The 12,096-nt window shown below is 45.9% G+C and overlaps 2 protein-coding genes and 1 non-coding gene across 5 annotated transcripts in view; 2 read left to right on the top strand and 1 right to left on the bottom strand.

Annotated features, from left to right (window-relative positions):
- Window positions 1-3,925, top strand: part of OSMR (oncostatin M receptor) — a 79,105-nt gene extending 75,180 nt beyond the window's left edge. For all 3 annotated transcript variants that reach the window (XM_066602405.1, XM_066602403.1, XM_066602404.1), the window contains exon 18: window positions 1,102-3,925. In XM_066602405.1, coding sequence (XP_066458502.1) covers window positions 1,102-1,593 — 492 coding nt within the window. In that variant the 3' untranslated portion in view covers window positions 1,594-3,925. The remainder of the gene's footprint in view (window positions 1-1,101) is intronic.
- LOC136630936 (U2 spliceosomal RNA) lies at window positions 2,771-2,960 on the top strand. Its single transcript, XR_010792947.1, has one exon. It is a non-coding gene; the product is annotated as a U2 spliceosomal RNA (small nuclear RNA).
- A 1,833-nt stretch (window positions 3,926-5,758) lies between the features above and the next one.
- The window catches only part of RICTOR (RPTOR independent companion of MTOR complex 2), a 103,231-nt gene continuing 96,893 nt past the window's right edge, over window positions 5,759-12,096 (bottom strand). The window contains exons 37-38 of the mRNA XM_066602402.1: window positions 9,324-9,462; window positions 5,759-7,592 (exon numbers count right to left, since the gene is read on the bottom strand). Coding sequence (XP_066458499.1) covers window positions 7,518-7,592; window positions 9,324-9,462 — 214 coding nt within the window. The 3' untranslated portion in view covers window positions 5,759-7,517. The remainder of the gene's footprint in view (window positions 7,593-9,323; window positions 9,463-12,096) is intronic.

Genomic DNA, 12,096 nt, shown 5'->3' with positions numbered 1-12,096 from the left:
ACCATTACTGCAGCATTCAAAATAGATGTGTGAGTGGGCCAAGTCAGATCCAACACTATATCTTAGTGCTGGTGTCCCATATTGAAATAGTGTACTTGAGTAGAAAGGCATGGATGTGCTACACGATGGTATGGCTCACGGACTCCATGGATTTCAATTTTATGTTGTGGCCCGTGTAAGAGAAAGTAAACCCCAACTGCAAAAGTAAAGAGTAGCACGTGAGAAGCAGAAATCTGTTTTCTGCGTCTCTCTAAGTTCTGTGGGACCGCTGCTAGGACTGAAGGAAAGTGTACTGAAGTGTCCGCCTCCTGCTACAGTCATGAAGCCATCATTGGACTCGTGTTCATTCCAGGGACTCAATGTGGATCGGTACCTAATTCTGCTGCAGGCGACAGTGGATGACCTGCCCTTATTGTAGTACAAGGAGGCTGCTTAAGAGTAGGCCTTTTCTCTGCTTCAGTAACAACTGTGGTCCCATGGAACTTAGACACGTAAAGCAGATTTCTGCTTCTCCCATTGGTTTTTTACTAGAGATGAGCGAGCATACTCGATAAGGCAAACTACTCGAGCGAGTAGTGCCTTATGTGAGTACCTGCCCACTCGTCTCTAAAGATTCGGCGGTGACAGGTGAGTTGCAGCGGTGAGCAGGGGTGACGGGGGGGGGGGGGGGGGGGGGAGAAAGGGAGAGAGAGAGATCTCCCCTCCATTCCTCCCCGCTCTCCCCCACCGCTCCCCGTCCCCCGCATCTTTAGAGACGAGCTGGCAGTTACTCGAATAAAGCACTACTCGCTCGAGTGGTTTGCCTTATCGAGCACGCTCGCTCATCTCTAGTTTTTACGCTCTTGGTAATTCTCTCTAACAGGGACCACAACTCAAAATTGAAATCCATGTTCCGGAACCCCCAGGGGCCCATATGCCATACCATCATGTAGCACATCCATGCCTTTCTATTCAAGCACGCTATTCTTTCAATATAAGCTAACAGTACTGAGATAGCGCGCTGGGTCCGTCTCTTTAAACCACATTCTGTATAGTAAAACTTTGATAGACTGCATGACTATAAGCCATGAAAAGCTTACACATTTTTCTTCTTTTCACCAGGGTTCATTGAATCGAACTATCTTACCAACCCTTAACTGTGAACCCCAAATGGTGGACATCGTCAGCTTCCATGAACACGGGCAAGCCAAAACACTTAGAGAGGTGAATGACTCCCCCGAACATCAACTACACAAGACAGACAGCAGAATCCGAATAGAAGTTGAAGATTACTTTAGCAAAGGTTACGTTCCTTTTGACAATGAAAAGTCTATGTATCTATCGATGGATGATCCAACATACAAACTCCAAGACCTTCCCCACCAGGCGTTCTTCAACCAGACCTACACCTATACATCAAATTGTATAAGTGACAATGTACCCGGCTACAAACCTCAGACTGACATCGCACAACTGCATTGTCCGCCATATGATGTGCCAAAATCAAGACTTGATGATGATGATACAGCCATCTGCTTAAAGAGTCCTGGTTATTACAGTGAACCAATGAGTCCAACCTCCGTAGATTCTACTGCATTCATGCTTGTAAACTGATCTGAACTTTATCTGGATCACACGCATTAAATGGCCAGATGTCAAAAACACACTTGGGCATTAAACAAACTTCAGGAAAAGGTGATTGTGAGTTTTAGCATTTGAAGACTTGTATATTGAACCTGAGAAACAGTGAGACCAAAAACTTTTCTATTACAAATGCTGCTCTTCTTTGGAATAACAGACTTGTCCCATGCCTGGACTTGTCCCATGCCTGGACTTGTCCCATGCCTGGACTTGTCCCATGCCTGGACTTGTCCCATGCCTGGACTTGTCCCATGCCTGGACTTGTCCCATGCCTGGACTTGTCCCACGCCTGGACTTGTCCCACGCCTGGATCCTCACATATCTCATCAACTGAATATGGACTCCCACTTGAGCCTTCTCTTTGATGTCCTACTCAAGGCTCAGTCCTGGAACCTTGTTTTTTTTTTCTACCATTGGCCTGGGACCAATCATAATATCGCGTAGGTATCAATGGCACTATTATTTTGAGGATACCCAAATTTGCCTTTCTCTGACTATTTTTACCTGTCTGCTATACAAAGTGTCTAACCACTATATCCGCTAACCCCCCCCATTCACTAAAACTCAACATGGACAAAACATAGTTCGTCCTCTTCCCCCATCTAATTCAAATCACTACCAAAATCGTTCGTTAATGGCTCCACACATTCACAAATACACTACCTCCTTATAACCTCCAATTAAACCCGGTCATTCAGGCAACACATGCAAGTACTTACCTCCCACCATCTACTCTTGGCTCAAACGTGAACCAACCAAAATGCTTGTACATATCCTCATTGTATCCTCCATGACCCCTACTTTAGCGACCTGCCAGTCAACTTTGAATCTGTTGCCTGATTAATCCACCACTTTCCCAATTCCCTACTGCGTCTAACAGTCCCATCACCGACTACCCATCAGCATACAATATTATTTCAAAATCCTGGCAATGACACAGAAATAAAATCTTATTTGTATAGCACCAACTTATTCTGCAGCGCTTCCAGGTAATTTATTTATTACCTCCCACCAAGCTGGGTACTCATTTTACTGACCTCAGAAGGATGAAAGGCTGCGTCAACCTTGAGCCGGCTACCTGAACTATGCAGGGATTGAACTTGCAACCTTCAGGTCCTGAGCGAGAGCTTAGGAATGCATTTCTGCTGACTTAGCACTCTGCGCCACACGAGGCTGTAAAGGCCTAAGTTGACGCGCAGTATCTATTCTGATCAGTTTCATATCTGATATATCCCTTCTCTGGGGAATGGATTTTTAGAACAGGGAGCTGGAAAAGGAACTTGCTGTCCACTTCATGCATTGACTTGGTATCGCTGTACTCCAGGATCGGTCCACCCCCTTGAAAAAAAAAGACAGGACCACCATGCTGCTCTTGAAAAATAATTCAGTATTGGCTGGGAAAATGCACTATGCACTGCCACACTATCTACAAAGAAATGGAGTGCGGTGGAGCAGGCCTGACAGTGAAGTCTATGCAGTCGACTAACCCATTAGGTTCATTGACCTATTTACAGTAAAGTCAGGCATCGAAATGGCCAAAGATATATTAAATGGATTTCCAGAAGAGGGATCTGGAAAAGGAACTTGCTCTGTCCACTCCATGCATTGACCAGGTATTGCAGCATCTCCAGGACCGGTCACCCCTTGGGAAAAAAAGACCATGCTGATCTTGAGAAAATACAGTAGAAACTTAAAAAAAAATGTAGCATGCACTGGCCCCATTATCTTCAGAGACATAGTGCGGTGGAGTCCGCTATAGTTTTGGCTAAAGGCCCATTTAGATGGGACGAATGTTAAGCCAACGATGCATTTCTGCTGCACGGGAGATAGTATCGCTGGCTCAAAGCGAGGAAGCTGCAGATTTCTCTTCTTGCTCTTTATTGACTTAACATAGCGGCCGTTCAGTACTGAATGGCTGCTAGTTACACCGAACGATCAGCGTTCAGCGTCTATGTGAGCAAGCCAGCGATACTAGCTCCCGTGCAGCGGCACACTATCTGTAGATGAATGGAGCCAGCTAACCCATCAGGGTCATTGTCCTACTTACAGTACAAACAGGCCTGAATATCTCCGCCCCCGGCCTGCGCCTACAACATGATGATGAATCTGTGAACTCCGTGCCTGTGAACAAGTTATTGTTATAAATATTGTATGTAATGAACATTAATGTATATATATAGTTTTTGTTCTAGTTTTTGCATTGCAAATTAATGTTGTACCAAAATGCAGAGACTTCCTGCACACTACGGTCCTAATTTCCATCTCTACAATATTTTTCTAAAAATAAAATCTAAAATTCATGATATTTTCATTTGGTTTTATAGTTTTTTACACGCAGAACAGGATTTTATACCGTGGTGGCATGAAAGCCGATGGAGTGCAGTCTGTTCACAGGCTGATGACTGCCCCAAACAGAGAACAGGACTTGTCTGCTCATCAAGGCTAAGGATCACCATGTGCCTGCAGCAAGCCACAGCTACCAATACGGCGGTCGCTCCACATATAATGGACGTCCAAGAAATAGTGTATGTTAAAAATATCGTCTGCTGTCCATCACAAATAATACGAAGCAAAATGAAGCAGATAAGTAATATAGATACAACAAGTCCTTACGTGTAACAGAAAGCTGCTGGAGGCTGTAAAACACTTACTATGTAGGGGACAGCAGCTTCTTCAGGGTCTGTACAGCACACAAGAACCAGAGAAATGACATGGAACGGCCCTGCACGTCCAATGGAACAACTCATCCTAGTACCTAGCAGTATAGGATATGTAGTACCGCACTGTAATGTAGAGTGGTGCTACAGCCAATTGGTGCATGCACTTCAGTAATACAGGTGGTCTACAAGTGAAATGCCCATGCTGATTGGCAGGATGTTCTGGCAATGTGCAGATCAGTGTCACTATGTTGAGTCTGGTTACAGTTACACTGGCCGGGAAAGACCATGCTGGAAATATCCTGAGGCCAGTGCAACTGGAGGAATCATTGTATACAGTTAGTACAGTGTAAAATGCACTTTCTATAGAAATAGAATATAGTGAGGAAAGAGACTTGCACAGAACTGATAAATACTATAGAATAGGGTTTGCAGAAATCTCCATGACAAGCCATCTGACATTGGAGAGAAGCTGCAGCACAAGACTGCCTCTTCCCTCCCTCCTGGGTGGTCTTGCAATAAGACCACCCAGGAAAAAAGGCACACTGGGTGACGTAAGGTCATTAGAAAATTAGATTTAGTAGCAATGACAAGATTGTTATCAAAGAAGAACTGCTGCAGGGAAAAGAACAGAAGTGAAGACATAATGCTACATACTAGCCAAACAGGGAGCAGTTACAATTCACCAACTTGACACTTAAAAGGAATGTTCCTGTATGTAAGGCTACTCCTATTCATTAGATTTCAGTCTATCAAAAACATTTTTTCAAGTTTTTACTTTTTAAAAACCTGCTCCTGGGAAAAAAAAAAAACATATTTAAGTCACTTCCTGTATAGAGGCAGCAATATTGGAGAAGCAAACTTCCTTCTTGTATTGTCTGTATAGGAGCAGCCATATAAGAGGCACACACTTTTTTCCTGTATTATCTATTAGGTGGTGCTGCAGGGTGTATACTTTATGTCAGCAACAAGCAATAGGAGTCAATTCACAAAGAAATGTCATACATTACTGTTAGGAATTAATTAAGTACACCTCCTCCCCCAGAGACCAAGCAGCAGCAGGGGAGCATCATACAGAGCGTTACGTATAGTGGTACTACCTTGCCTTATCTAGGCCTCCAGCAGTACAATAGAACTATTAGTAACTCCCCTGCCTCTGTTAATGACAATGAAATGACTCTGCTATTATAGCCCAAGCTACACTGCAAAGTTAACAAGTGAGCTGCAAAAAAATAGGAAATGTCAGTGGGTCAGAACATGTATATCTAGACATTTTTGCGAACAAATACCCCACCCGGTCACATATAACCTGAGCTTTGCACATTATTTCCACATTCCTTAACATCCACAGTCAATGTTTCTAAATGAATCTATTTTTCATAAGAGCAAATAAAGCGAATGAAACCTCCAACTGCAATTCAGTATTCACACGTGCATAAATTTTTGTCTGAAGCTCAGAAAATTGCAAAGAACGGAATGGGTAATTTTCAATTATTATACAATTTTAATTGCATTTTATACATTTGTTTCGCCTACGGAAACAAAAAGTTTCAATATCGCCGTGAATGCCAACCTCTGATTTCCCGTAAGCATTTAGGACATATTCTGTGATGAAGATTTACACTGTTCAATTTCACACTTAAGTCATCATTTGCACAGATTCTAACAGTCCAGCTGGATGATATATATATATATATATTTATATACATACACTCAAGCCATTCGACATGATAAAACGTGAGAGAGTTTACATACACGCAAAATGTAGTGAAGGTATCCATGCGATTTATATACATATTTGCATATCTTCACCCTTTAACTGCCAGACAACGCTCAACACTTTGCGCTGCAAGGGGTTAATGGGAATCTGGCAGCAAAAAGTTATTCAATGTTTTTGAACATTTCCATCCGATTGTAGACAGATATGTATGAGCTAAAACGGAAAAAAAACAAAAAAAAAACAGAAAAAAAAGGTGCACGTATCAAAGCAGTCGACCGTCTCTGACCGACTACGCCGTTTGAATCTTGTGCAAATCGATTTCCAAGGAACACTGGCATTAAATAAAAAGGAAATAAAACACACGACACAGACGTGGTGCTAGAATATTCTCAGGCTTGTCCGATATTCCTCTAGCAAGTCTTATATCCTGATGTGATAAATAAGAAAAAAAAAAACTAAAAAAAAACTTTGATAGATTGTCTTTTTCTTTGTCTTCTCGTGGAATGTGCAAAATGACCAATTTCTTGCTTTGCTTCCCGTGACCTACAATGTTGCAGTGAAATGTATCATCATGGCGGTGATGACTGAGGGGAAGGTGGGGGGACGGGGTCAGATATCGGGGGCAGCAAAATCTGCGCAAGTTTAATATATGATGAATTCCTTCAAATCCTGGTGTTTTGGATTATTTGACATTCTTAAAAAAAAGTAGTTAAAATTCACTTAAAAGGGTGGAAAATTAAATAACGATTGAAGAATTTTTTCTCTGCCGTTTGCGTTATATTGAATGTTGGTATCGGATTAAGGGGATTTCACTGTCCTTTAAGTGCTCCGTTTCTCTCCTATGGTTGCCCAATGACTACCAATCACGAAGTTGAGTCAGTCTGTAGTTAGGATGCCCCCTTATGGCCAAAACCAGAAATTGTACCCCTCGCCCATTGACAAGTGCGATCATCCAAACCGAAATGTCTATGTTTCACTGCTATCTATTATAAGTCATTAAAGTAAGTGAACCTATGCTGCAGTAATAACTTTTCAGGCTGTCTTCTCGTCAATATTATTTTTAAAAAATGACCATTTACACCCTCCCAGCCACGTAGTGTTTCGAAAACGCACAATAGGATCTTCCTCCCTGAGGCGTCTTTAAGAAGGTTGGCAGATGTGGAGGAGCCATGCGGGATAAAATTTGTAACAAAAGTCCATGTACAAGGCATCATAATGCTGATCAGGGGGAGGTCTGCTCCGTACATCTGGCTATATACAGTATATGGGGGGTTCAGTGCTTGGTGGTTGCATACAAAGTATTTGTTTTTCCTCAGGATGGATCCAGATTGATTTTGGGAAATGAAATAATTCAATGTCGCTCGGGTTAAAAAAAAAGGGGGGTTCTTCATTCATTGTGCGCTGAGCGGTCAGCGCTGAACGAGAGAAGGTGCTCCTGCAAGAGAGAGCTGGTCGGCGGCCGGTAATGTCCACAACTTTCAGTCCATAATAATATATAGAATTAAAAAAAGTATCTATGGTCAGGATTCTGCATCGGTGCAAATTACTGGTTGCTTTGGTGGAACAGCTAGGAGGCCCTCCGCTTCCTCATGCATCTGTCGGAGAAAAGCACAGACAAAGGCAACATAAAGAAACCAATTCGTAGAACCAAGAAATATAGATATATACATTGACCAGCCACTACAGGGCAACGGTAAACCAGCAATGTAACCCCTTCATACTCAGGATTGGCGGGGGTCCCAGAAGCTGAACCCCGTACTGAGAGTAATGCAAGGGTATATTGTAATGATCTGTCATTACATTAACAACTTCCCGTACCAAGACGTAAATGTACATCCTCGCAGGAAAGCAGCTCCCATGAACAGATATACATTTATGCCCTATGGATGGCGAAGGCTCAGATGCGAAGGGGAGCTGACTGTGACTGACTGCGATCAGTGTTGATCGTGGCATGTTATTGGTTCACAGATGGAGGGTGCTCCCTCTGTGTCATTGCCCATCCACTATGTAATTGTGGAGGTCCAATGGGTTGCCGGGGCGTACAGATGTGAAACAATGGCATACAGGTCTGCCATTCCCTGCGATAAACAATAATGCATTACAGTACAGAGGTACTGCGGTGTATAGTTGGGGTGATTGCAGGTTCAAGTCCCCTACAGGAGCATGAAAGATAACCTTTTTTGTGCCCTCTCCCCTCTTTTTTTTTTTTTAAACAAAGTTTGGTATCGTCACATCCTCAACGACCAATACAATAAATTGAGCAAACTACATCCTACGCAATGTACGCTTTAACCCCTTTCCGTCATGCAGCGTCAGGGTATGTATGAAGAGAGATTACGGAGCGACCTGCGGGCAGTAGCTGCAATCGGCCGCGCAGCAGATCGCGCCTATTAACGCTTTAAATGCCGCTGTCAATTCAAAAATGCCTGCCTTCTGAAAGCGCTAGGTCTGATTGGCGCTCAGCCAATCACAGGCAGCGCTTAACCAATCAGAGGCAGCGCTTAGCCAATCATTGAATTCAATGAATGGCTGAGTGCTGTCTGCGATTGGCTGAGCGCTCAGCCAATCAGATCCAGCACTTTCAGGAGGCGAGGATTTTTAAATCCCTGCCTGCTGAAGGAGCTTCAGAACACTGCCGGGGACCAGGTGACAAGATGTGCCAGAGCCCTGACAGCGACAGACAGCTGATGTATATATATTTTTTTTTATTTTTAACACCAGCTTAGGACGATTTTCAGGTAAAGGCTAATATTTAAAGCCCTTCCCCCAAAATTACTGCGGGGCCTGTCGGCATCCCATTACTTTCAATGGGGCCAGCGGCTGTAGTGCCGGCCCCATTGAAAGCCATAGGCATGGAGCTTCGTTATCGCGCATTTTGCACATCCACGCAGTACATTTTTTTGCGCACCACAGATGCGCCAAAATACACACTCGTCTGACTGAGCCCTAAAAGAGTAAAAATATTATATAAAATTTGGGTACTGTTTTAATCGTAATTAAGGGGTTAATGGGATATTCTCAAGTACCGACTGATACAGTGGGCTGTAAAAGGTGCTGCAAAAAAGTGTGCGTTTTACAGTAGTTATGCAATGTAAACACACGATCTCAAGGTCTGTCAGCTATTCAAGCTGCAAGCTAAAAACGCTGGTTATTTGCTGTAAGCTCTTGACGTACGCCGCTTTTCAGCGCCTTAGAATATTCTCATTTTTTGATGCAACTGCTTCTCATCTTCTCCAGTTAATCCATAGTGATACATTCTAGATCTAGATTTTGTGACGCTTAATACGTCTCCGCCCCATGGATTAGCGATCCGTTCTGATACTTACAATCTGAAATTGCACATCTTGAAAGAGCTCCTGAATAAACCTCCGAGATGGGAGACGAAACGTGCAATGTGCTAATAAGTAGGAGACCTCGGAATAGAGACAAATGTCATCGAAAGCTTGAGGAAACTTCTCTTTAATTCTGAAAGAAAGGAACAAACAAAGCAGAATTAGCGCGGCAATGTCAGCAGTCCCAGGAACGTCTGCAAGCTACAACTCCGGGAGACGTCCGCACATCCTACCGGGTGACAAGCTTCAGTGGAGTCTACCTTCATAGTCCCAGAAGCCACAATGCCTGAGGTCCGGGAGCTTCATCATCACACATTGTATGACTATATATAGAGAATGTCCAGTCCTTCACACACAGAAGCATCACTAACATGACTGCAGCTCCAGGGCGCAGCGCAGACCAGACCCGCTCATGTAAAGTCACAGCTTATATCTACAGCACATCTAATATGTTACATTTACTATAAAACTATGTTGACAAAAGTATTGGCCCCCCCACCCTTCCTGTGCTGTCAGGTGACGTGTGAACATTAGGTATAAAGGAAAGGATCACACATCAAATCCCAGTACAGAAACCATCAGGTGCCCCCAGGTGTAGAGCTGACAGCGGGGTCTGGTGGTGGGATGTCACCAGGTGTAGAGCCAACAACGGGGTCTGGTGGGGAGAGGTCACCATGTGTAGAGGTGACAACGGGGTCTGGTGGTGGGATGCCACTAGATATTAAGCTGACAACGGGGTCAGGTGGGGGCATGCCACCAAGTGGCGAGCCGACAACGGGGTCTGGTGGGGGAATGCTACTAGGTATAGAGCTGACAACGGGGTCTGGTGGGGGAATGCTACTAGGTATAGAGCTGACAACGGGGACTGGTGGGGGAATGCTACTAGGTATAGAGCTGACAACGGGGTCTGGTGGGAGGATTTCAGTAGGTGTAGAGCTGACAACGGGGTCTGGTGGTGGGATGTCACCAGGTGTAGAGCAAACAACGGGGTCTGGTGGTGGGATGACACTAGGTATAGAGCTGACAACAGGGTCTGGTGGGGGAATGGTCACCAGGTGTAGAGCTGACAACGGGGTCTGGTGGGGGGAGGTCACCAGGTGTAGAGCTGACAACGGGGTCTGGTGGGGGGAGGTCACCAGGTGTAGAGCTGACAACGGGGTCTGGTGGGGGGATGTCACCAGGTATAGAGCTGACAAGTGAGCATGGTGGTCGGATGTCACCAGGTATAGAGCTGACAATTGGGCCTGGTGGTGGAATGTCACCAGGTATAGAGCTGACAACCGGGTCTGGTGGCAGGATGTCACCAGGTGTGGAGCTGACAATGAGGTCTGGTGTGAGGATGTTATGAGGTGTAGAGCTGACAACGGGGTCTGGTGGGAGAATGTCACCAGGTGTAGAGCTGACAATGGGGCCTGGTGGTGGGATGTCACCAGGTGTAGAGCTGACAACGGGGTCTGGTGGGGGGATGTCACCAGGTATAGAGCTGACAATTGGGTATGGTGGTGGGATGTCACCAGGTATAGAGCTGACAATTTGGTATGGTGGTGGGATGTCACCAGGTATAGAGCTGACAATTGGGTATGGTGGTGGGATGTCACCAGGTGTAGAGCTGACAACAGGGTCTGGTGGTGGGATGTCACCAGGTGTGGAGCTGACAATGAGGTCTGGTGGGAGGATGTCACGAGGTGTAGAGCTGATAACGGGGTCTGGTGGGAGAATGTCACCAGGTGTAGAGCTGACAATGGGGCCTGGTGGTGGGATGTCACCAGGGGTAGAGCTGACAACGGGGTCTGGTGGGTGGATGTCACCAGGTGTAGAGCTGACAACGGGGTCTGGTGGGGGAATGCTACTAGGTGCAGAGCTGACAATGAGGTCTGGTGGGAGGATGTCACGAGGTGTAGAGCTGACAACGGGGTCTGGTGGGAGAATGTCACCAGGTGTAGAGCTGACAATGGGGCCTGGTGGTGGGATGTCACCAGGGGTAGAGCTGACAACGGGGTCTGGTGGTAGGATGTCACCAGGTGTAGAGCTGACAACGGGGGCCTGGTGGTGGGATGTCACCAGGGGTAGAGCTGACAACGGGGTCTGGTGGGAGGATGTCACCAGGTGTAGAGCTGACAACGGGGGCCTGGTGGTGGGATGTCACCAGGTGTAGAGCTGACAACGGGGTCTGGTGGGTGGATGTCACCAGGTGTAGAGCTAACAACGGGGTCTGGTGGGTGGATGTCACCAGGTGTAGAGCTAACAACGGGGTCTGGTGGGTGGATGTCACCAGGTGTAGAGCTAACAACGGGGTCTGGTGGGTGGATGTCACCAGGTGTAGAGCTAACAACGGGGTCTGGTGGGGGAATGCTACTAGGTACAGAGCTGACAACGGGGTCTGGTGGGAGGATGTCACCAGGTGTAGAGCTGACAACGGGGTCTGGTGATGGGATGTCACCAGGGGTAGAGCTGACAACGGGGTCTGGTGGGAGGATGTCACCAGGTGTAGAGCTGACAATTGGGTATGGTGGTGGGATGTCACCAGGTATAGAGCTGACAACGGGGTCTGGTGGTGGGATGTCCGTAGGTGTAGAGCTGACAACGGGGTCTGGTGAGGGGATGTCACCAGGTGTAGAGGTGACAACGGGGTCTGGTGGGGGGATGTCACCAGGTGTAGAGGTGACAATTGGGTATGGTGGTGGAATGTCACCAGGTATAGAGCTGACAATTGGGTCTGGTGGTGGGATGTCACCAGGTGTAGAGCTGACAATTGGGTATGGTGGTG

This window comes from Eleutherodactylus coqui, chromosome 5, assembly GCF_035609145.1.
Source record: "Eleutherodactylus coqui strain aEleCoq1 chromosome 5, aEleCoq1.hap1, whole genome shotgun sequence".
Taxonomy (NCBI): domain Eukaryota; kingdom Metazoa; phylum Chordata; class Amphibia; order Anura; family Eleutherodactylidae; genus Eleutherodactylus; species Eleutherodactylus coqui.
Note: the sequence above shows the minus strand (reverse complement) of the source record. Positions and strands in the feature narration are given on the sequence as shown.